The sequence below is a fragment of the Peromyscus leucopus genome, chromosome 15 (assembly GCF_004664715.2).
Source record: "Peromyscus leucopus breed LL Stock chromosome 15, UCI_PerLeu_2.1, whole genome shotgun sequence".
NCBI classification, from domain to species: domain Eukaryota; kingdom Metazoa; phylum Chordata; class Mammalia; order Rodentia; family Cricetidae; genus Peromyscus; species Peromyscus leucopus.
In genome coordinates this window covers 17,921,797-17,945,130 of record NC_051076.1, presented here as the reverse complement: position 1 = coordinate 17,945,130, position 23,334 = coordinate 17,921,797, and the positions used below count along the sequence as shown (strand labels likewise).

General features: G+C 51.2%; 1 protein-coding gene across 3 annotated transcripts in view; it reads right to left on the bottom strand.

Moving 5' to 3' along the window:
• The window catches only part of LOC114686406 (epoxide hydrolase 1), a 30,672-nt gene extending 9,000 nt beyond the window's left edge, over nt 1–21,672 (bottom strand). The window contains exons 1-4 of one of the 3 annotated variants that reach the window (XM_037211184.1): nt 21,543–21,672; nt 8,909–9,246; nt 5,472–5,659; nt 2,804–2,984 (exon numbers count right to left, since the gene is read on the bottom strand). In XM_037211184.1, the coding sequence (XP_037067079.1) occupies nt 2,804–2,984; nt 5,472–5,654 (364 nt within the window). In that variant the 5' untranslated portion in view covers nt 5,655–5,659; nt 8,909–9,246; nt 21,543–21,672. The remainder of the gene's footprint in view (nt 1–2,803; nt 2,985–5,471; nt 5,660–8,908; nt 9,247–21,542) is intronic. The other 2 variants (XM_028861091.2, XM_028861090.2) reach the window with 2 other exon arrangements.
• Nucleotides 21,673–23,334: the final 1,662 nt, after the last annotated feature.

Here is a 23,334-nt window from a genome sequence, read left to right as displayed (position 1 = left end):
CAGGGGGATGGCAGGGGACAGGGTGAGCCACCCCAGACTGTGGGGCCCAGGAAAGGAGTGGAAGGGAAGACTTGCTGGGTATGAGGGCTGAAGCTGGCACATGACTCCATAGGGCAGGACAGAGAACCATGATTCTAAGTTCAAGAGACAGAACCCATCCTGCCAGGGCCAGGCCTGGGAAAAGCGCACAGAACTGCTCAGGAGTGAACTCCAGGCTGGAACTGCCTTCTTGGAGCACTTTTTTTTTTCCCTCTGAGACAGGGTTTCTCCGTGTAGTTTTGGTGCCTGTCCTGGATCTCACTCTGTAGACCAGGCTGGCCTTGAATTCACAGAGATCTGCCTGCCTCTGCCTCCCCAGTGCTGGGATTAAAGGTGTGCGCCACCACCGCCGGGCACCTTGGAGCGTTTGTACATGGAGGAAGCTTTGTGTTGTAACACAGTGACTGGGCGCGTCCAGAGGTCACCGGGGTGAAACTGTGTTCTAAGTTTGTCACCCAGAAAGAAAACAGCCCTTGGCACCTCCTGCCCCTGGACTCTGTCTCAGTCTTCATCCTTGGCCCACTGTCCCTCACATTTGGCTAGCTCCTATTTATCTTGGTGTGGTGGATCCTTTTCCAGGAAGCCCTTCCTCACAGTTGGAGGAAGCTTTGGAACTTTCTTTCTTTCTGCCCCTAACCATGAACTGTGAGGCAGGAAGGCTGGACCCCTGTCCTTTCTAACTGGCCATCCCCCCCCCAAGCACAGTGCCTGGGCTGGAGAAGGACACTGTTCATATCTGCTGCATGGACACAGGAAAGTTGAGACAGCAGAGAGATCCACGTCTGAGCCCAAGAAGTGGCATCATTTGGCTTTAAATGACGACCTGTGGGGACTGGTTCATCAGTCTGAACAGAGGGGCCTTGGTAAAGCGGCTTGGATGCTCTTGATAAAGTCACTGCAGCATCCGTGAGAGATGCCAGCATCCGGAGAACAGCATAGCAGCACTCATGAAGAGTGAAACTTGATCACACAGTAACTCCAAATCCACCTACAGCCCCAGCTATTTGGGAGGCTGAGGCAGGAGAATCATTTATACTCCCGAATTCAGACCAGTCTGGACCATACAGTGAAACAGCATCCTAAAACCATGGGCAAAGGATTTGAGCACACATTTCTTCAAAGATCTGAAAATGATTATCATGCAATGAAAAGATGCTTGATACCATTATTCATGGTGAATAACATGTCTGTATCACCACAAACAAAATTACAATACACACACACACACACACACACACACACACACACACACACACACTGAAGATATCAATCCATACCCGTTAGCAAGGCCACTGTCACAAATCCCAGGAATTAACAAGCCTGGGGGGAGGATGTGGAGAATTTGGACACCTGTGCACTCTGGCGGGAACGTAAAATGTTTCTGTTGCTAATGGAAACACCATGACGGTTTCTCACAAAATTGACTCCAGAGTTTCTATCTGATTCAGCGTTGCCATTTCTGGACGGCAGCACAAACAGTTGAAGAGCCGCTTTGCGTGGTTTTGTGCTTTGAAGCAGGCTCTTATGTAGACAGCCTGCTTTGACCCTGAACCCTTGATCCCCTGCCTCCACCTCTAAAGCCCTGGGATCACAGGCGGCAGCACTGTGCCTGGCCGTAAGCAGGGTCTTCAGGGGTGAGTGAACACTCGTGTTCTGTGTTATTCACAGCAGCAAAGGTGTCCTTGGGTGGATGAGTGGATAAAGAAAATGTCTCCTTCACACTATGGAATTTGTGGCCTTGAAAGGTAAGAAGAGGGCAGGATGTAGGGAAGAGCAGTAGAGTTCCTGCCGAGCATCTTGAGGCACGGGTCCCACAGCAACAACAAAATTCTGACAGCTGCCCAGGAGATGAAGACAGAATAAGAAGCCAGGCACCAGTGGGAAAAGCCACTTGCGTGATTCAATCATGTGAGTAATCTAGAGTACACGGATTCACAGAGACAGGAAGGTGGGCTGCCGAGGGCTGTGGTAGGGTGAGAAGTGTGAGCTGGGGTGTGACTGGGCAGAGTTTCAGTGTGGGATGGTGGAAAACTTCTGGAAACATCCTGCCTAACAATGAATCATCTTCATGCCATGGAACAGCACACTTCTTGCCACTGAGCCACTGAACTGTGTACTTAATGTTATGTTACATGCATTTTACCACAATACAAATAAATGGGTTAAAAAATTAACAGCAGGGGTTAATTTTACTAAAGATTCCCTGCTTAATCAAGTGTTGAAAAATTTTGTTTTCTATTAAGGATCTATTAATTTAGACAAAATGATCCTGGGGTCACGCTTCCTGGAAATAGAGTTAACTTTGTGTCTTCATGGCTAGTCTGATTGACAGTGTGGGAGGACCTGGTCATGAGGTTGAGGGCTATAGTCAGACAGGACAGTTTATCATAGGATTGACCATTGAGCATCCCATAGTTTGCCTAGCCCAAAACTCCAGCAGGAGCTGAGCGGATTCAGGCCATGCTCAGACCCCAGGCTTATAGACGCTGCTCAAGGATCTCTATATTGCTAACTGGACTTTGCAGGTCTCTGGTTGCAAAGTCCGTGTTCTGCCCTCATGTCTGGTTGCGCACACTGATGGTTTGTTGACTCTTGGCATTATTTGTACATCCTGGCAAGATGGTGAACCACAACATCTCAGTGACCTTCCACTGGATTCTGGGGTGCTACCACATGATTGACTTGGGGCCACTCATCTCACGCAGGAAGGCTGCTCCCGTGACTCACACACCCCCTCTGCCAGGCTGGCGTTCTGGAAACTCACCTTCAATCTTGGTCTTGAAGTGGGGGTACTGGTTGAGGATCTCCACCTGCTTCCTCCAGTCAAACTCGTTTCTCCAGAAGGACACCACTTTCTTCAAGTAGTTGGAGTTGAAGCCATAGTGGAAGCGGCTGCCCTCCAAAGGAGGGGATGCCCGGAACCTGTCAATCCTCTGGTGTAAGTCCTGCAGGGAGGAAGCCAGGGTGGGTGGGCAGAGGCAGGGGAGAGCTTGTGTCCCCAACTCGGCGTGAACCCTGCAGCCATAGATGGGCACCACGGAGGGGCCACACAGGGCCCATGTGCATCAGTGGATCCCTGAGAGGCTGATGGTTCTTCCCTGTGGACTTCAGATTCCCTTTCACCCCTTTGTTTTGGTGGAATGGGAGGTTCAGGGAGAGGATGGAAGGCTTTGCACAGCCCACACATGGTGGGGTCTCCCTTTTAGCTCCATCCCAGCCATCTTGTCATTTCTCAGGTGTGTGAACAATACTCTTAATACTCCAAGCCAGCTATAGGTTTGGAATTGGAAAGCTTTGTAAAGAGTCACATGGCAAGTTTTTGGGCAAGATGCAAGCTCTCTATTCATTCCCTGAAGTGGTGGAGCTGCCACAGATGACCCCCACATGAGCAGTGAGGCTGTGTCCACACACGATCCCCACATGAGCAGTGAGGCTGTGTCCACACACATGATCCCCACATGAGCAGTGAGGCTGTGTCCACATATGATCCCTACATGAGCAGTGAGGCTGTGCTCCAGTTAAACTTACACACAGGACTAAAACTCAAATCCATACAATCATTGCCTGACTTCAATTATTACTTTTTCTTTTGTTTTTTTTTCCATACCCCTTACAGATGCAAAAGTTTACTCACTGGACCGTTAAAATACAAGTGTCAGGCTACACTTGGCCTTGGGCCATGTGCCAGCCCTTGCTGTACAGTAATGAATGATCCTAACTCAGACAGAAAGGACTGCCCAGGACACAGGGTCCAGATAGAGCGGATCCAGTTAAAAGTTCAACATTCCAGCTGAGGGACGTGCCTGTTGCCTCTTGGAGTGGCTCAGGTGTCATTCTTCCCAGAGGTTTTCATGTCCCTTGGCCTCCCCCAAACAGGTTTGGAAACCTTAGACTCCTTCCAAGGCCTGACTCAATTCAGGACGATCCTTGGAGCTCAGCTTCTGCCCTCAGCAGCAAGGGCCCAGCGAGTCCCACACAGGAGCCTCAGCCACTTGCTCTTGGCTTCGGTCCAGTTCCTGGTCTCAATTCCTTCCTCCTGGGAACTTTTGTGACCCTTTGCTAGTTAATCGTTAATGATGTTAATCTCTCCTGATGTGTGGGTCACTGTATCTTTGGATGTACTCCCTTTTCATGGATGGAAGCTAAATGCTGAGCTGTGTGAGGGAAGGGTGTCTGTTCTCCAAACACACTGCAGAGCGCCTATCACAGTAGCTGCTTAAGGGCCACACAGTGAAGGAGAGGCCGGGCTGCGGAAGGTCTGCCCCCTGCGACCCTACTTGAGCCTGGCTCCTCCGGAAGACTTCCTTCTCTCTTCTCTCTACCCACCAGCCCTTCCTTTCTGACTCCAACTCTGGGTGGAAGGGCCAGGACCCTGAGACTGGAACCCACTGCAGCTGTTGGTTGCTTTTGCTCTTTTGGGGGGCCCACCACCCAGCTCCCAAATAAATCACACACGGAGGCTTATTCTTAATTACAAATATCCGGCCCTAGCTTGGCTTGTTTCTTGTCAGATTTTCTTAACTTTAAATTATCCCATCTGCCTTTTGCCTTTGGGCCTTTTCCTTTTCTTACTTGTATAATCTTACTCTCACTCTTACTCCATGGCTGGCTGTGTAGCTGGGTGGCTGGCCCCTGACGTTCTTCTCCTCCTTCTCTCTTGTTCCTTGATCTTTTTCTCCTCCAGATTTCTCCTTCTATTTATCCTCTCTCTGCCTGCCAACCCCGCCTATCCTTCCTCCTGCCTCATTATTGGCTGTTCGGCTTTTTATTAAACCATCAGGTGGTTTTAGACAGGCACAGTAACACAGCTTCACAGATATACACAAATGCAACATGAACAAAAGTCACACACCTTGCAATACTATTGTACAACACACTGCCGTACCAACCATTCTCCGCTTCAGGGCCCACCTCTGAGGGCCGGAACAGCAGGTGACAATGTCCAGGCTTGGTGTAAGGCTACGATGGGCCCAGGAGCGGTCCACACAGTGGGGGCCTGCCCAAGGCCGACCCTGTGGTCCCCACGCCACTCTATTTCCTGAGCACTACCTTCCCTCTGTAGTTGTGACTTCCACATCTGCCCTGGGCATCTGTTCGCTTTCTCCCTTAAACTCTGTACCTGCCGCAAGTGGGCAGGAGGGGAGGGGGACAGAAGCTTTCTTTGGTCTCTGCTGCACACAATGGTTCCATCAGCAGCCCTTCTGGGCCTTGTGTTGAGGAGGAAAAGTAGCTAGAGAGATGGGGTTAGGAAGTAGGAAATGCCTTTTAGGAGTAAAAATGCACCTGCCCTCAGGGGGAAGAGTGGACAGATAAAACCTCAAGACACTGCATTTCCAAAGCTCCATCTTTAACCACGTTCCTGTTCAGGTTCAAGGAAACCACAGCCAGTCTGCCCCTTTGGTTTCTACCCAGGCTGGGAAAGGGCGTCTCACCTTGATCTCCTCATCTGAGGTCTCCACCTTGAAAGGCCGGATGCTCTCATCTTCCCTGGTGGAGGGCTTTGACCCGGGGCCCCACCAGCCCTCTTCAAGGGGCAAGGTTTCTTCCTTGTCCCGGGAGACAAACCGGTAGATGACAAGGCCCAGCACCGAAGCCAGGAGAAGTTCCAGCCACATGACTCCTGGGTGACGAAGAGGGGACATCAGCAAGAGGAGCGACCTGGCCAGAACCTGGCGCCTGGCTCTCCAGAGACTCCAGTTACCCAAAAGGCTCTTCCCCGGTGCATCCCCAAGTGCGATGCTAATCTTGGCTGTCGGCTTGTCTCAACACTGGGAGACGACAAGCCTCCGGGTGTGCCTGTGAGTGTTTCCCGAAGACGTGAACTACTGAGGTGGGAAGACCCGCCCTGAGTTTGGTTGGGGCCATTCCACGTGCGAGAGCCCAAGGCTGAATGAAAGGAGAAAGGGAGCTGACAGCCGCACCCTTCTCTCTCTGCTCCCTGATGGTGGCACAATGTGACCAGGGACCCGCTTCTGCCGGCACGTCTGCCCTGCCGCGATTGACCCTACCTTAAGCACAGCCCAAACCAATTCTTCCTCCCGTAAGTTGCTTCTTCTCAGGTATTTTCCCACAACAACCAGTAAATAACTAATGTGTGACCCGCCACTGGCTGTACTCATGTCCTGTGAGAGAAGTGAATGTCGCCAGAGTGAAAATGGGGCTCCTTGTGTCATCCCCATTTAAAAAAAAAAAAAAAAAAACTCATGGGAAAAGAACTCTTCTGCATGGCTGATGGTAGCTGTGGGAAAGGACTGTCATACCCCAAGCTTGCATGGTGGCCGCCACAGCCCCACACGGAAGTTCTTCTGCAAGGACAACAGTTGGCCAGGGTCTCCCACCTCATTAGGAAGCCCCTCTCCTTGTTAGGCACTGTGGCCAAGGTTACTGTTTCAAAGGAACTGATGTCGTGCATCTTTGTTTGAATTTATCTGTTGTTGTTGTTGTTGTTATTAATTATTATTAATATTTTGGTCACTGGGGGACATAATCCCTGGTCTCAAGTATAATAGGCAAGGGCTCTATCACTGTTGAACTGCCAGATCCATATTCCTTATTTTTGCCTTTTAAAAACTCCCTTTGTTTCAATCCTTCCTAATATGGGCGTAATTTACTATGACCTGTGTATCCTCTTGTATCTATGAGCCTAGTCTTCAGTGGCTGAGACATCTCTACAGCCCTGACCTGTGTGTTCTCATTGCCTTATTCTGCTATTCCTAAATTAATACTAATATTTGGAGAAACACTGCTTCTTGTTTGGTTTTAATGATGTCTGAGATGGAGTTTGGCTATGGTATCTAGGCTGGCCATGAACCCCAGCCACCCTCTTGCCTCAGGCTTCCTAGTGCCCAGGATTACAGGTATGATTCATCATGTCTGGCCAGTAACTTTCTGCTTCAGGCCGACAGTGCCGAAGACGTATAAAAACGTATAAACGTTAGACAAACTCACTCATAACTCCAGTAAGCAGTGAGGACTGCCCACCTCCCTGGGAAGGGTGCATGGTGATTTCAGCATAGTGCTGGCTGGAGGCTGAATGCAGCAAGGCCTGGGGCTTCTGAGGGGTCTTCTGCGCTCAAGGCTGCCCAGAAGGCTCTCTCTACACCCTGGTGTGTTCCGTGTGGATCCTGGGAGGAGGGTTCTTCATGGGGCACAAAGGGAAGCGAGAGGACAGAGGTCCTGGGACACTGCACACAGCTGGGAGGATAATGTTAGGAAGCCCGCCTTCGGCTACACAGGGCGTCTCTGTGTATTTCCAATAGCTTTATTGAAATAGGATGGGCATGCCCTGCAGTGTGTCCATTTCAAGGGTACAGCCCAACTGTTTGCAGTGTACTCACGGACATGTGCATGCATCTGCACAGCTGACGTTAGGATATTGTCATCCCAACAAAGAGAAACCTTACACCCTGAGCCTGTCAGTTCCCTAGTCCCCAAGCCATCCTGGGCCCCTGGTAACCTCGTCTCCAGTTTCTGTGGGCATGCGCTATTATATTTCAGAAAATCCAAGCTGTACTTGCACACCCGTGAGTCCAAGTCTTTTGTCTTTTCTCTCAGGAGGAAGAAAAAAGAACTTGGTATCTGCAAACCAATATAGAAAGATCCCAGCCCAGCATGGTGGCCTGGCTTCTCAGCTGCCATCTTCCTAGGGCAGTACCCAGCTTGGCACGAACATGAACCTATTCTTGGAGCAAGGGCAGAGGAGGGTTCACTGGACACACTATAGTCAGGACCAGTCTGGGGCGACCGAATAGGATTGGAATCCCAAGGCAGGGGAAGCCCTTTGGAAACACACCCGTGTGCACTCCATCTGCTAATTTCAGATGGTTAGGTCTCCGTCAGGGTTCACTGAGGCCCCAGGTTTATTCCTGCTGAAAGCTGCCCCTTTAAGCTGAGAACTGGGCCACTGGGTGCCATTTCCAGAGATACCAGGCCACACAGAGGGCCAGTCATGGGGCTTCCACAGAGAAGGAATCTCATGTGGAAACTGTTTCTGTCTGGCAGCGACCCCACCGATCTCCCCAGCCCACCTCCAGTCTCTGAGATATTGCTGCTTCTTACTTCACACCATCGCCAGGAACTTTTGCCACACGGATATGGCCTCCTCCATGGCCGTCCCTCCCTGACCAGAGATCTCATCACCCCACATCAGATACTGCCAGAGATCTCAAGAGAGGCAGCCCAGCCTCCACCAAGAGAGGCAACCTAGCCTCCACCAGCCGAAGTCACTGGGACGCTGAGACCCCAGCACAGCCATCCATGGAAGCCACACACTGTGGACAGAGACCCCAGCTTCCACCCATCTCCCTCTTTGGGCTGTAAAGGTCTGTGTGACTCAAAGTCTCCGTGAGAATGTTTCCTGAGAGTCTGGGTGCTAGAGAGCAAGCTTTACCCATTCTAGTGAGAGGATGTTGTGTGTGTGTGTGTGTGTGTGTGTGTGTGTGTGTGTGTGTGTATTTCTGTGTGCTTGTATCTCAGCGTGTGTGTTTTTCTCTCTGTCTCTGTCTCTCTGTCGGTGTGCATTCCACCATTCCATCTCCAGACCAAGGCTCTTGTCTCTCAACCTGAGACTCCTTCAGCCCTTGTCCTCAGATCCCTGATCAGTCAGGTGGTGAGAACCACTTACATTAAAACAGGTTAGAGATGCCTGAAGTGGGGTCCCTCTGAATTCAGACAGAGACTTTGCATGGCCTCCCCCTCCTTTCATTTCCAGTGATGCTCTGTCCCTACCAGAAGGTCCTCTTCTTTGAGAAGACGGAATACTGTCACCTGTTACTCCAGAACCACTGAGAGAAGACTAATTTGTATGATGTATTCAGGAGAGCTGGAAGAGTCAGCGGGAAAGAGGATTGTCCCGCCCAGAGAACTTGACAATCAGCCTCCCTACCTCCTGACTGCCTGACGCAGTGGAAGGCCGAGGACTCCTCTGCTGCTTTTCTTGGGGACTAAAGTGTCCGCCTTTTCCTTTTCTGGGCAGAATTATCCCAGTGTCCTCTGCTGTTTACCAGGGCTCAGTGCAGGCACCTTGACTCCTCCGTGGTCACAGCGGTGGGACAGGTGAGGGTGGCTGAGTGTGAGTCCCTACCCACCTGGCCTTTTTACGCTTGCACAGGCCCAATGACTTAGCGGATCCCTGTGTGCGCAGGACAGATAGGACTCTGGACTTTAGACAGCAAACAGAACCACGGTGACCCAGTGCTGGAGCTCCATCTAAAACAACGGAATCCAGGCGAAAAGGGCATTAGGATGACTTAGCCCAGTCTTGCCTCGGTCATCGCCCCTCAACAGGGCTTTGTTTACCCATGGGTGACTGCATGGGTGAATGTAGACAGGAATTTTAGAAATGACTCTTAGTTTAAAACTGTGTGTTGGGCTGGCAAGATGGTTCCACGAGTCAAGGCATTTGGTGCTAAACCTGATGGTCTAAGTTTTATCTTGATGGAAAGAACTGACTCTGAAAAGCTGTTCTCTTACCTCTACACATTCCCTCCCTCCCCCAAAGACCCCAAACAAACAAAAAAACCCAAAAGCTGTCATAGTAAGTGGTGACATCTCCCACTGTTCTGCTCCAGCCTACCCATGCTGTAAATTGTTCTTTGTTCAATGTATCCATGACGTATACACTAGGTGTCCATTAGTTATACAGGAGCACCCACAGTTATCACAGAAATGATTCAAGTAGCCCTACTTCACTTAATAATGGCCCCAAAGCTTGGCTGTAGTGGTGCTAGAATGTTCCACAGTACAGTGCCGTCAATGTGCCATTGAATCATTAGTCCTTGTCAACCTCTCATAGGGTTTAATTATAAGCCCTGCTTTATCGTGAACAAGGGTGTCTAGGAATGGGAGGTACGTTACAGGTTCCAGAATTGCCTTTGACTTAAGGCTTTCATGTAGTGGGGTGTCTTGGAAAGTATCGTCCTTCAAAAAGCTCAAGAATACAGTGTGTGTGTGTGTGTGTGTGTGTGTGTGTGTGCAAATCAACAGATCTAAAGAGTAATTTAAAGGCTCTGTCTCTTACATTCTAATCCAGATAACAAGAATATTAGTATTATCCATTATTGAGGTAGTTTGAAAGAAAATGGCCCCCCTAGGGAGTGGCACTATTAGGAGGTGTGGCCTTGTTGGAGTGAGTGTGGCCTTGTCGGAGGAAGTGTGTCACCGTGGGGGTGGGCCTTGAGGTCTCCTTTGTTCAAGCTACCCCCAGTGTGACACAGAGGGCTTCTGCTGCCTGTGGCTCAAGATGCAGAACCCCCAGCTCCTTCTCCAGCACCACGTCTGCCTGCAGGCTGCCATGCTTCTTGCCATGACCATAAGGGACTAAACCTCTGAACTGTAAGCCAGTCCCAATGTTCAATGTTTTCCTTTATAAGAGCTGCGGTGGTCTTGGTGTCTCTTCACAGCAATAGAAACCCTAACTACAACAATCATATAAAGCAGTAGTATACTTTGCTCAAGTGCTTTGGAGTCCTGGGCCTCAGACTACAAAGCAGGACTGGGGGCAATGTCTCAGTTCACCCCTGGCAAACTGCTATTTGTTACTTAATAACAGGTAATAAAGGCACACGAATACTGGAATCTCTGATTAGGCTCAAGGAGCCGCTTGCAATGCCCTTCTGCAGGTTGGGTATGAGGCGTTTGCTAATAACAGTACAGGCAAACCCACTATTCATGAGCCCGGAGTAGAGAACATTCTAACCTCTTCAAAACACCACGGTTTCGGGATCTCGGGAAAGACTAGGCAACAAAACAAAAACAAAAAGCAATTTCCAGATTCCTTTCCATTATGCTGGCTCCCGAAACTGGAGGTTAATTTATCCTGCGCAAAGGTTTCATCTTTCCAGCAGGCTTCTTATTTGTCTTGTAACTCAATATTCCAACGAGAAAAGCACGGTGCCCGGAGAACTAGAGTTGAAGAGGAAGCCTTTCTAAAAGAAAGCAGGGTATGGGTGTGGCTCTGTGCAGAAGTCCCTGGCACTGTGAGGAGATGTGTTTCATGGCCAGTGATACAAGTCAAAGGAAACTGTATTTTTTTCTCTCTCTCTTTTGGAGTCACGGTATTCTTCCCAAGGAAATGATTAGTTGTCTAGAAGATGTGTTTTTTTGGTTTGCTTGGTTTTGGTTTTGGTTTTTTGAGAAAGGGTTTCTCTGTGAATCAGCCCTGGCTGTAACTGGCTTTGTCGACTAGGCTGGCCTTGTACTTACAGAGATCCAGCGGCCTCTAGCTGCTGGGATTAAAGGCATGCTCCACCACCTACTGGCAGATCTGTTTTTAAAAAATAACAAAATATCGAGAGCTGGATACATACATTACAACGTTGTAACGGAGGGACTGGGGAGATGGCTCAGCAGTTAAGAGCATCAGCTGTTCTTTCAGATGACTGGGACTCCGTTCCCAGCACTCAGATCCACCTGTAACTCTAGTTCCAGGGGACCTGGCATCTGCCCCAATTGCACACACAAAAGTTTACAGACATACATGCAGGCAAAACACCCAAGTGCATAAAATTAAAAAACAACAGCACAGTAACTGAAGGAGTGGTCATTTATTGGAAATTTGGTGAGCTATCAAGTCCTCATAAAAATAATTAAGATTATAGGTAGTTTAATGTCAGGTGCTGGGATGTACCTCACCTTGGTGGCAGAGTGCTTGTCCAGCATATATGGTGCATCCCACACTCAGTGCCACAGATTAAACACTGTACTTGTTAGCTTTTGTGCCATTCAAATACTTTTTAAACAAACACACATGCTATCTAATAAATGTGTTTATATATATATACACACACATATATATGTGTATGTGTATGTAGCTTTGCATCTTTCCTGGAACTCACTTTGTAGCCCAGGCTGGCCTCGAACTCACAGAGATCCACCTGCCTCTGCCTCCCGAGTGCTGGGATTAAAGGTGTGCGCCACCACTGCCCGGCATAAATGTAAATTTTAATTTGCTACTTTTAAACCATGAGCAGCTCTGTCTGAGAATCTATTTCAACAGTGTCAGGTATCAGGTGGCTTCCTAGCACCAGAGTCTTGTACAACACACTCAGCGGGTGTGACGAGGACTGGGGCACTGCTGTCCGGCTTCCTTCCGTTTGGAAACCTATGTGCACTAATCTGGCGGCCAGCAGCCTGGTGCAAATGTAAACCCATGTAGACGAAGTTGGCAAGGTGGAGATAGGGTAAAGGTGGGCCAGGGAGACGGGGAGAGAGACATGTGTGTTTATTCCAGACTTCCTGTTTGTCTCATACCGTTATACCCGCCCAGCAGCTCACCTTCTCAGATGTCCCCCAATCTCCAACACATGTGGCACTGAACTGTCACCCCGTGCCCTGAGCTTTGTCTTCTGGGGTTTCCACTCCCAGGCCACTAACCAATGGCCACTGTCAGGTTCTAGAACACAGATTCCCTGGCCACAACCTCTCTAAGCATAACTGTCAAGTCTGTCTCTGCCATCACACCCAGCCTGGGCATCTGCAGGCTACCCCAGGATGGCTGCAAGCCCCCGGAATGACCCCCCATCTACCAAATGTCTCTTATGCAACTCACTCATTCTCCCTGTGTGTCTGTCTGTCTGTCTCTGTCTCTCTCTTACACACACACACACACACACACACACACACACACACACACACACACAGCATCAAGGAACTTCCCATGACTCCAAGACAAAGCAAAACTGCTTAATGGGACCTTCAAGGCCTGTGTGGCTGGATGACCCACCGCCCCGTCGCCTGCACTGGAGCCACACACTCCAACCGTCTTTGTTTAGTTCTTGTGCTCATCAGTCTCTGCTGTTCCAGGGCCCCGAGGGGGCTGCAGCTCTGGGGGGGGGGGGGGGGGCGCTGCTTACCGCCACCTCCTTCACCTCTGTGTGTGATTAGCCCTGATACCGCTGGCGTGTGCCTCTCGCTGTGAGCAAGCTTCTTCGGTTCCCTTCTGAACTCTCAGACCCTGGCACTTACTGGATGATTATTCAACACTGACGGAATGAAATGTAAAGTCCTCGGGATAATGTGGGACAATAGAAGTTTTGAATGAAAAGGATTTTAAATTCTCCTTAAGCAATAGCATACAGCTTATTTCCCAGTCTAGTCTGGAGGGCTGAAGGATTGAGGATTATTCAAAGCACGGAGAAAGACTATAGATAGTGTTGGTGTCAAAGGGTACTCACTGCAAGTCTCAGTGTTTGGGCCAGCCAACTGTCCCTGGAGGGAAGTCTGCCCTCTTTAACCCAGCAAGTGCCCACCCAGACATGCTCCCTAAAATCACCCTCGAGTACCAGTTGCCAGTGACTCAGCAGATCTGGTCTTTGCAAGGTACATTACAGGTCTGGGTACTTGGGTTTTTCCAGAACAAAGGCCAACAAAGTGCATAGCCTTGCCAGTGTTGGCAGCGGGCCCTGGGTCCGCCTGGGCATGAGGCGTGCTCCCTCGGAGAGGCTGTGCGAGGTTCCCTGGTGGTGACTTGGACTCCTAGAAGCTCCTCCTGGGGGTATCCACACTTCGCCTTGGGAAGATATGGGAAAATCATGCATCTGCTACCTTCAGATGTCAGGCCAGAGGGAGAGTGGGGTGTGGCCTCCTCTTGGCCCTAGGCCTGACCAGCCCTGCAACCCCATCTCCCTTCCTGGGGAGACAAAGGGGAGCACATGGTCTCTCCTGCATTCCAGTCAGCCTGACACACAAGGGAGGGGTGCAGTGATTGACAGGCAGGGGCCCCCTCAGACCGTACAGAGGGTTAATGGCCAGCCTCTTCTCCCTCAGGGCCACTGTCTCTGTGCTTTGGGGGTTCGGCAGTGGTGCGTGCTCCATATTGGGCCTACCGTCTTGTTTCTCTCAGAACGCAGCCTTGGAGCTGAGCTCAGGAAAGCAGTCAGAGTCAACCAGCAGGAGAGGTTAGAGTGTTTCTGAAGGCAAACGCAGAAGAGAGGAAGAAGGGAGGAGCCGAGATGGTCAGGAAATGCCCGATCTGGAAGTGTGCTCTGCTGAAACACACCAGGGCCCAGGGCCAGCCCGGCTGGAGGCCAGGCCCCCAGGGCTGCCCCTGTACCCGAGGGCAGGGATCACCCTTGTCCAGGCCTCAGTCTGATCACCGCCACAGAGGAGCTGGCTAGGGAGGGCTGGGAGCACACGTGTGCGTGGGCAGGCCCTGCATGCCTTCAGAGAGGGGGTGGACACTTCCAGTGTGGAAAAGCCACGTACGCTTATTGGTTCAACCCTGTGTGTATAAGCTTTACACCTAAGGAGGCTGGAAAAATTAACCAGTTAATTAGCTAGGAATTATTATTTTATTTAGCCTCAGGCAAAGGTTCTGAAATTGCAGATCTTTCTGAGATCTCATTAACTGTGACCTTGACTACATTTTATGCATTCTCAAACAAACATACTCCATTACATTTTTTTTTGGGGGGGGGGCAGGTGGATCTCTGAGTTCAAAGCCAGCCTGGACTACAGAGAGAGTGTTCCAGGACAGCCAGAGCTACACAGAGAAAACTACCACCGCCGCCGCCGCCGCCGCCGCCGCCACCACCACCACCACCAACAACAACACCAACACCACCAACACCACCACCACCACCACCACAACAACAACAACAACAACACCGCCATTTTCCAGTGCTGGGGTGGCTCCCAGGACCTCACTCACATAGACACACGCCCTGTCCCTAGGCTGCAGCCCAGCTGTTTTCAGTTACTTCCCCCAATGCAGCCACGCAGCCTTTGCAGTCCTGTAACCGGGACATTGTCAGCTCAGCGTGCTCAAGCTTAGGAGTTCCGTCAGAGCTCTCTTCCAGCTCCGGCTCTGCCAACTAAAACAGGAGCTGTCACCTTTTCCACTGGCCTAAATGTCTGCAGGAACACACCTCCCCTGCTTTAAGGTGGAGGTTTAACTCACGCCCGCTGTTCAGCTAGCATGGCAGACGCCCACGTTGGGGTAGCAGGAGGGGACCATCCTGCAGCATGCCATTACCTTCCCACCCCACCCCATTCCACCCGGGTTTTCCTCAGTGATTCTAACCTCCTGGTCTGGAAGCTTCCTCACTAGCAGGCACCAGAACTGCCTGGAGTCTGGGCCTTCTGAGCAGTCCAGTCCACCTTCCTGGCTGCTTGGGTGCAGCGTGAACTTCCTACAGAGCCCCCGAGGCCTGGCCAGCCTCCCAGCACTGCTCAGTGGGTGATTCTGAGGGACAAGCTGGTTGGGCAGCCGGTCTGCCAGAGACAGGCAAGCTGCAAGAGGGGAAGCTTACCATTCTAAGTGGGCAGGGGAGACCAGCTCCCCTAAACTGCCCTGCCGTTCCCAGGCACTTAGGTCCAGAAACCCGGGGTCTGACTTCCTTATATTTTAAAAAGATCTAAGAAACAAACCGTCCAAGGAAAGTGGGTTTGTTTACAACTTAGACATGGGAGGTGTCTACAGAAAGCCGTGAAACTAAGGTACAAGAGGTAAATTCACCAGTGAGTACATCAACGGACGACATGACCGCTCCATGGCATGCTTAAGGGGAAGGCTTTTGTTGTAGATGTGAGGGAGAGAACAGCCAGAGGCATCTGGAAGGGTCCTGAGGACAGAAAGTAGTAGGTTGAACATGGCCAGCAGACTGGACCTGGCCATGGGAGAAGCAGGAGGAGAGAGAGTGAGAGAGAGAGAGAGAGAGAGAGAGAGAGAGAGAGAGAGAGAGAGAGAAGAAGAAGAAGAAGAAGAAGAAGAAGAAGAAGAAGGGAGGGAGGAGGGAGGGAGGGAGGAGGGAGAGAGAGAGAGAGAGAGAGAGAGAGAGAGAGAGAGAGAGAGAGAGAGAGGTGTGGGGGTGGTGGCGGCAAGGGAGTGAGAGATGAAGACAGAGACCAAGAATACACATAGCCAAATAGCAGGGTTATAAAGAGAATGAGCAGCCGCATTGAGGGAACCCCGTGAGCGGCAGGCATGGGTGGTAGTGGAGGAGGTGAGAGGAGCTGGGTCCTGGTGATGCCGAGGGAGCCTGGAGACCCGAGTGGGCTTTGGCACGCTAACCGGCACCACAGACAGCCATCTGTCCCTTCTGCCAGTGATGAGGAAAGGGCTCCTTTGGTAGAGGGGAGCAGGCTTCCTACGTTACCGAGGAATGCCAGCATTTGTCTAACGCCCAGAATTTGGGGAAATGGAGCTTCCTTTGGACCCGACAGTGAGACTAACTTACTTGTCTTTTCCCAGGGCCAAAGGAACCCAGGCCGCCTCTGCTCTCTGTTCTAGAGAGGAGTTTTAATTTCAAGTCTCCCGGCAATAAAAAATGTGAACCGTAAAGAGCCTCCCATATTTCAAAGAGGAAAGAATCGGCTTATTTGGGGCCTGGCAGAGCTCTTTGTCCCTAAGCCTATTCTTTTGATGTAAGTCCACTTAAGTAAAGAAAAAAAAAGAATCAAGACAAAACCCAAACGAGATGGCCGTCTGGTAGCCCAGCTGATAGGTCGGGGAGGGGTATAAGCTCTAGGTGGGGTGGCCAGAGGACAAGCCATTCGCTGTCTCAGGTCCAAATTCTGGGCATTAGACAAACACCGGCATCCCTCAGGAACTTGGGAAGCCTGCCCCCCTCCAGCAAAGGAGCCCTTTCCTCATCACTGGAAGGAGGGACGAATGACTGGCTGTGATGCCGATTAGCGTGCCAACGCCCTCTCTGGTCACTAGGCTCACACAGTGTCACCTGCACCTGTTAAATATTTCAGAGTCCATGCTGGCATCCTGGCTCTTCTCACCTCTCCCCTACACTAAATGTCTCCAGCTCGTGGGCTTCCCTCCCCGGAGCAACCCTGCGATTTCCGCAATGTGAGCTAGCTCTCTCTCTCTCTCTCTCTCTCTCTCTCTCTCTCTCTCTCTCTCTCTCTCTCTCTCCTTCCCTCCCTCTCTCTTTCCCTCTCTTGGTCTCACACTCAGTCTCCCACTCTCTTGTTCTCATTATCTTCCTTTCTCCCTCAACCCCCTTTCTCTCCTCTCATGGCCAAGTCCAGTCGGCTGGCTGGCCGTGTTCACTTTGTGACTTTCTCTCTCTGCTCTGGACTCTTCAGGATGCCTCTGGCTGTACGCTCCCTCACATCTACACTGAAAACCTTCTGCTCAGCCATACGCTGGAGCAGCCATGTCTTCTGCTTACAGGCCGCCCTTCACCGGTGGCTCTCTGATGCCCCACGGAGGCACTGGGACCTCCTGCCCGCGGCTGTGGTATCCCACGGCCTTCCCAGGTCATAGTGCAAACCGGAGCCACGCGAAAGGCAGCCAGGTGTGTTCATGGCAGGAATGTTCACCCGCAATCTAGAAGAGTTCAGTGAGAGCCCGGACTGTGACACTGAGGTAGTACTTGAGATGATAGAAAGACAGGGAACATAAAGGGAATATGAAGAGATAAAGGAGCCCCTCACCCCTGGGATCTGGTTAAGTCTCTTGCAAAGAATTTTCAAACGGCCTGTGAGGGACAATAATCTTTTGAGAAAACCTCACAAACAAGACTGAACCATGCTTAACAGTCAAAATCCACCTCCTCTTCCTTGTGACATACAGTAAGAATTACTTCGACCTTTTTTTGACCTGCCTTAAAAAAACACCAATACTCCTTTCTTACCAACAAACAGGTGTACGATGAACCTCATAAACCACTTTGTAATCTCAGTTGTTAAATAAAAATTTAGATAAAAATAGATATGCTAAAACATACCTTTGAACAGGGAGACTTCAAAAGTCACCAAAGAAACTAGGTAGGACCTGTCTCTTGAAAGGGTACTCACACACAGATGGGCACCACTGTTTACTCTGAGACGGGCACCACTGTTTACTCTGAGATGGGCACCACTGTTTACTATGGCATCTTCCTCTAGGCATGGCACATCCATCCTATCACCACCAAGGAGGAGAGATGACCCTGGCCCCTTTGGGACGAGGGAGAAGACAGTGACAGCTGGGCCTGGGGTAAGGGGGATCTTAATACGCCCTAGAAGGACTTCACCCACCCGCCACTACTCTTGCTCCCAGCTATGTGTGGTCTTAGGCTGGGCTCGGGCAGGGCTACCAGAATATACAGGAGGTAGGTGACTGCAGTTTACCAGCAGTTATGACGAGCTTTTGAGGAGCTGTCATTCATGACGGGATGGGACGTATCGGTGATGCAAACTATCTTCGAGTCACCCATGCTGCTGTGAAGAGCCCCTCATCAACGTTCCTGTAAGGCTAATCAAGTCATCGGCCATCCAACTGTTCTTCTGTGGAATCTACGGAATTGTTTCTTTGGTTCGTCACTGGTACCTATCTGAGATGAGTGGACACTTGTTCACCTGTCTCCAGAGAAAGTCACACAAGTGACCTTTTCTTAAGTCAGTCATATTCTCTCTCTCTCCCCTTTAAGTCTATATTAAAATCTTTTTCTTCACAAGCTCCAACTCTGCTTCCTACTGACTAATCCCTGAGCACCCGAGGTCCAGATCCTGGCTGCTCCTGGCTGGAGGTTTACAGGAAAAGCCTCAGGCTGCGCAGCCACAGTGCTGAGCTGTGTCCTCGATGCTGCTGACAGCCGGACTCTCCCATCATCACCTCATGTAATATTCTAACCTAAGAAGTGAAGTGGGTGTTCCCCTGTTTGAAAGAGCACTTAAAGTTCAGAGAGGATGTTTGCTCCCGATAATCTTTTTTTTTTTTTTTTTTTTTTTGGTTTTCCGAGACAGGGTTTCTCTGTGTAGCTTTGCGCCTTTCCTGGAGCTCACTTGGTAGCCCAGGCTGGCCTCGAACTCACAGAGATCCGCCTGCCTCTGCCTCCCGAGTGCTGGGATTAAAGGCATGCGCCACCACTGCCCGGCTGCTCCCGATAATCTAACCAGTCAGTGCCAAAGAGACATCCACATTGTGCCACCGCTCACCAGCCTCTCAAACGCTAGACAGCAGACTCCTTCTTACTCAGCAACAAGGCTTCTTGCTTGTTGGTTGGTCAAACTAGAGAATTTTCTGTAAAACCTTTTTTTTTTAAAGATGTATTTATTACATATACAGTGTTCTGCCTGCATGTATCCCTGAAGACCAGAAGAGGGCACAAGATCTCATTACAGATGGTTGTGAGCCACCATGTGGGTTGCTGGGATTTGAACTCAGGACCTCTGGAATAACGGCCAGTGCTTCTAACCTCTGAGCCATATCTCTAGCCTGTAAAGCCTTTTTAATAACACAGCTGGAGCAACATTTTTCCTCTAAAGTGAGCTCTCCAGGCCTTGGAAGAGTGCACAGGCTGTGGCTTTGCTATGGCTTGGCTCCACAGGAAAGTGGGGGTGACCGGCCGGCAGCAAAGGGAAGGCGGGCATTGGGCCAGGAGTGAAGATCCACCCCCGGCCTGTGATGGTGGGAAGGAACATGCAGTCCACTCTGAGAGGAAAAACAGCTGCCCTCTGGGGAGAAAGCAAGAACTGTGATTTCCCTCACGATAAACCCTGGGAGCAGGGCAAGCGCTCCTTCGAACTACTTTGTGCAGTTGATTATCTAACAGGATGGGGACCCAGTCTCCCCCACTCCCCTGCGCACCACCATGCAGGAGAAGGTTCTTAGCAGAGGTTGGCTCCCTCTTGGGGGCCTTTTCCTAGTATTATCAGCATAGCCCACTGGAGACTCCAGCACATCACTGGCTTGGCCTGAAGACCACCTGCAGGGGACCCCAGAAGGCCAGTGGGACTGAGTAGCGGTCCTCTTGTCTCTAAGGTATCCTTGACCTCTTTTGCCTCCCATCTCTACAACCAGGCAGTGTTCCCACGCTTTCTGGTCTCAGAACAAGAGTGAAGGAATGGAATTTGGGCAGCTTCTGCCCTTCACATTATTGAGCCTGGGCCAGAATACCAGTGGGGTGGGGTGGGGGGGAGGAGGAGGCACCAGGTAGGGAGGGACTATGCCTGGGCATGCCAGCACCTCTGTGATGGGAGGAGAAATGCTGCTCATAGTAACAGGGGCTTTTTGTGGGTACCACCTGTGTACTAGTTGGACACTAGGCAGAAAATGGGCCCCCCAGGGGTCTGGTGGAGGTGCACACTTTCCTAACTTTCACTAAAATTCTCCCCTCTGCTCACCATGTACTTCCCACCTCAGGACCTCTGTGGCAGCCAGTGTGATCGAGGCACACCAAGAGGCAGGCGCAGTCACACGGGACAACCTGGGGGATCACGGATGGTGCTCAAGTTCGCACAGCTGACCTTCTGAGCAGTTGAGAGTCTAGGGGACAACCTTGTGTTCTTGGAACCTGGGGCAGCAGAAAGCTTGGGGCCCTCTCTCTGACACTGGTCACTCCCCTCAGACTGCAAATAAGGACATAAAAGCCATCGACACAAGGCATCCACTCCTGCCTCAGGATCCTTGGCGGGGTCTTTCCTCACTCTGGTGCAGCTGGACACAGAGTGGCTCCCTAACTCGTCAGGAGTGTTAAAATGTTGCCTCTGGGAGGCCTTCTTCACTTCCCATTCAACAACATTCCTTTTTTCTCTTTTTAATGCTTTCTATTTTTCCACAGCACACATCATCTTCCAATAAACGTTAAATTTTACAAATATGTACTCCTTTGTTTTATGGTGCTGGTCCTTGAATTTTGCTAGTTGTCTGTCCTAAAAAGCATGTCCCATGCAAACACATTCCGTGCCACCCCCAGGGTGTAGGGCAGTATCTGAACAGCCAGTCTGTTTCCCTAAGCACAGCCCCATTGGAGACACTTCTTCCGGGACACAGTAAGTCATCACGCGGCCCTCCTCGTGTGGGCATTTGGGACTGGAAACTGTTTGCTGAACACGCCCATGTTTTGTTTTATTTTTTTTTCCCTCCTTAGTCCTCTGCTACGTCAGACCAAGCACAGCCAGTGAAAGGCGCCACTTGAGGAAGGAAACCACCGTCACACTAACAATGTCAGCCTCTGGGGCACTGAGCCTTTAAAAAAAAAAAGGACCACACCGAATTCAGAGGCAGAGAAGCAAGCAAAACACACCCCTTATCCCCCACCCCAAAGTCTAACTCAACAGTCCTGGCCAGCAGCCGCAGAACGCTAGCGAAGGTCCTAGTCCTAGGGTGACGCGCGCGCGTGGGCACCGGATGCCTCCACCTCCCGCCCGATCCCACCCACCCAGCGCGGGCAGGGCGACCCTGGCTTTGGGCCGCCTGAAGTTTAAACAGCGAGAGGTACAGAGTGGAGAAGTGAAGAGTTCCTGCAGGGCTTGCGTCCTGGCCGCCAGGGTCGGGGCCGGTGCCCGGGCAAGCCTCGAGCTGGGAGCCGAAGGGACAAACCTGCACCTGTCGGGGAGGGAGCCCAGGGAGCGGCGCTGGCAGGCCCAGCACCCACCCCTGGCTTCAGAAGCGCACCCAGACTGCCCAGGGATGGGGAGGGGGCGTCGGATGCCGGACTTGGAGGCAGGCCGACTGCACGCCGGGCATCAGCCTTGGGATAGGCGGAAGCGCATTTAACTGCAGGAGCTACACGCAGCCCTGGCAACTCTCAGGCTGGGGTGCCGCCGCTGTCCCCGGAGCTTACGGTTAGGGTCTCGCTCACGCTCCAGCGGCCGCAGGTGTCCCTCCACTCCCCAACTCCTCTTGCAAGTCTGCCTGGCTCGGGGCGGCGGGGACCTGAGCAGCCGGGGACGCCAGCTGCCCGTTAGCCCCGCCCCCACTAGCCCCACCCCTCTCTTGGCTCCACCCCCCGAGTTGCCTAGGGGGCCAAGGCTAGCCAAGCACCTAGCAAAGGTTTCACCTAGTCTGGCAGTCTAAACACAAAAGCCCGAGCTGGCCTGGTATTACAGCCTTTCTGGAGCCTTTCTAGCGAGTCGTTGTAATTATTTTAATAGGTGAATTGGTAAGTGAACGAAGTTTAAAAGCAAAACCAAGGTCTAGGGACAGGCTTGGGGGTAGGATGCTTGTCTCGCTTGGAGAAGGCCCTGGGGTTCATTCTCAGAACCACAAATAAAATGCAAGTAAATAAAATAGAGAATGAAGTGTGTATATAAACACGAAAGAACATGTTTGTCTTTAAGCACACAACACCGTGAGGTGTGCTAGTCTGAAGGCCAGGAGGCGTGGAGGCCAAGCAAAGGCCAGCACCCTGTGTGTGTGGTGGGGGTGGGGGGAGGGGAGTGAGGGTGGGGTGGGGGGGATGGTGGGTGGGGGTGGGGTGGGCTGGAGGATGGGTGGGGGGAGGGTGGTGGGTGGTGGTGGTGGGGAAGCAGGGCCGGCCATGCAGAAAGGTCAACCACAGTTCCTGGCACCCTTGGGGCTGCCCATACCCCTGCTGCCCTCCCAAGACTGGCCAGGTACACCACTGTGAGGGCCCAGTGGGGGTTCAAGTTTATCACCCTGCACACATTCGAGGGTAGAGTTCTTAATTTTCACCTCTCACCCTTGGCTCCAGCCCTCTGTGCTGCTCATCAGGGCCCAAGCCTTTCCCATTCTAACTGAGGGCAGTTTCTAGTGAACATAGTCAACTTATTCCCGCCTCCTTGGAACCCCTGGGTAGTATGTTGCCAATCTTCTACCCAAATATGGAATTTCCTGGTGCTTCAGCTCAACAGCCTCCCACACATAACATAACCTCTCCCACACCTGCGGTCCTCCTCCAAAGGGTGCAAGTCCAGGCAAGTTCCCCGGCCTCCTTCTAAATTGCTCCCACAGGAATTCTGTCTCCTGCCATTCACCAAAGCAGGCAAATCTATTATTCCTAACACAGTGAGGATGGAAACATTCTAACTCACTGGGCAGTAGTGGAGCACACCTTTAATCTTAGCACTTGGGAGGCAGAGGCAGGAGGATCTCTGTGAGTTCGAGACCAGCCTGGTCTACAGAGTGAGTTCCAGGTCAGCCAGGGGCTACACAGGGAAACTCTGTCTTTAAAAATTGAGAAGTAAAAGATTCCAGCAGTAGCTGCAGTTGACGGACGTCCCCCTTGCCTTAGTTAGGGTTCCTATTGCTATGATACGACACCATGAGCAAAGGCAGCTTGTGGAGAAAGGGCCTGGTTTCACCTCACAACTCCATTGCCGAAGGCTGTCAGGGTGGGTAGCAGACAAGGATCCTAGATCGGATCCTCAGCATGGTCAAAATGAATGAATAAAGACACAGAGTATATGTGATGATATGTGGACTACATCTGAATAAAGCTACTGTTGAAAAACAAATAAGACCTTGACTCCCCCTTGTCTGCTACCCATCGGCCATGAGCTCTAATATGGTGTAAGAGGTTTCAAAGTTTAGTTTACATGAAGGCAATCAATAAACACTTGAGACAGAGTTCATCAGAGCCAGGAGAAATTCAGTCCGATTTTTCTGTGCTTTTG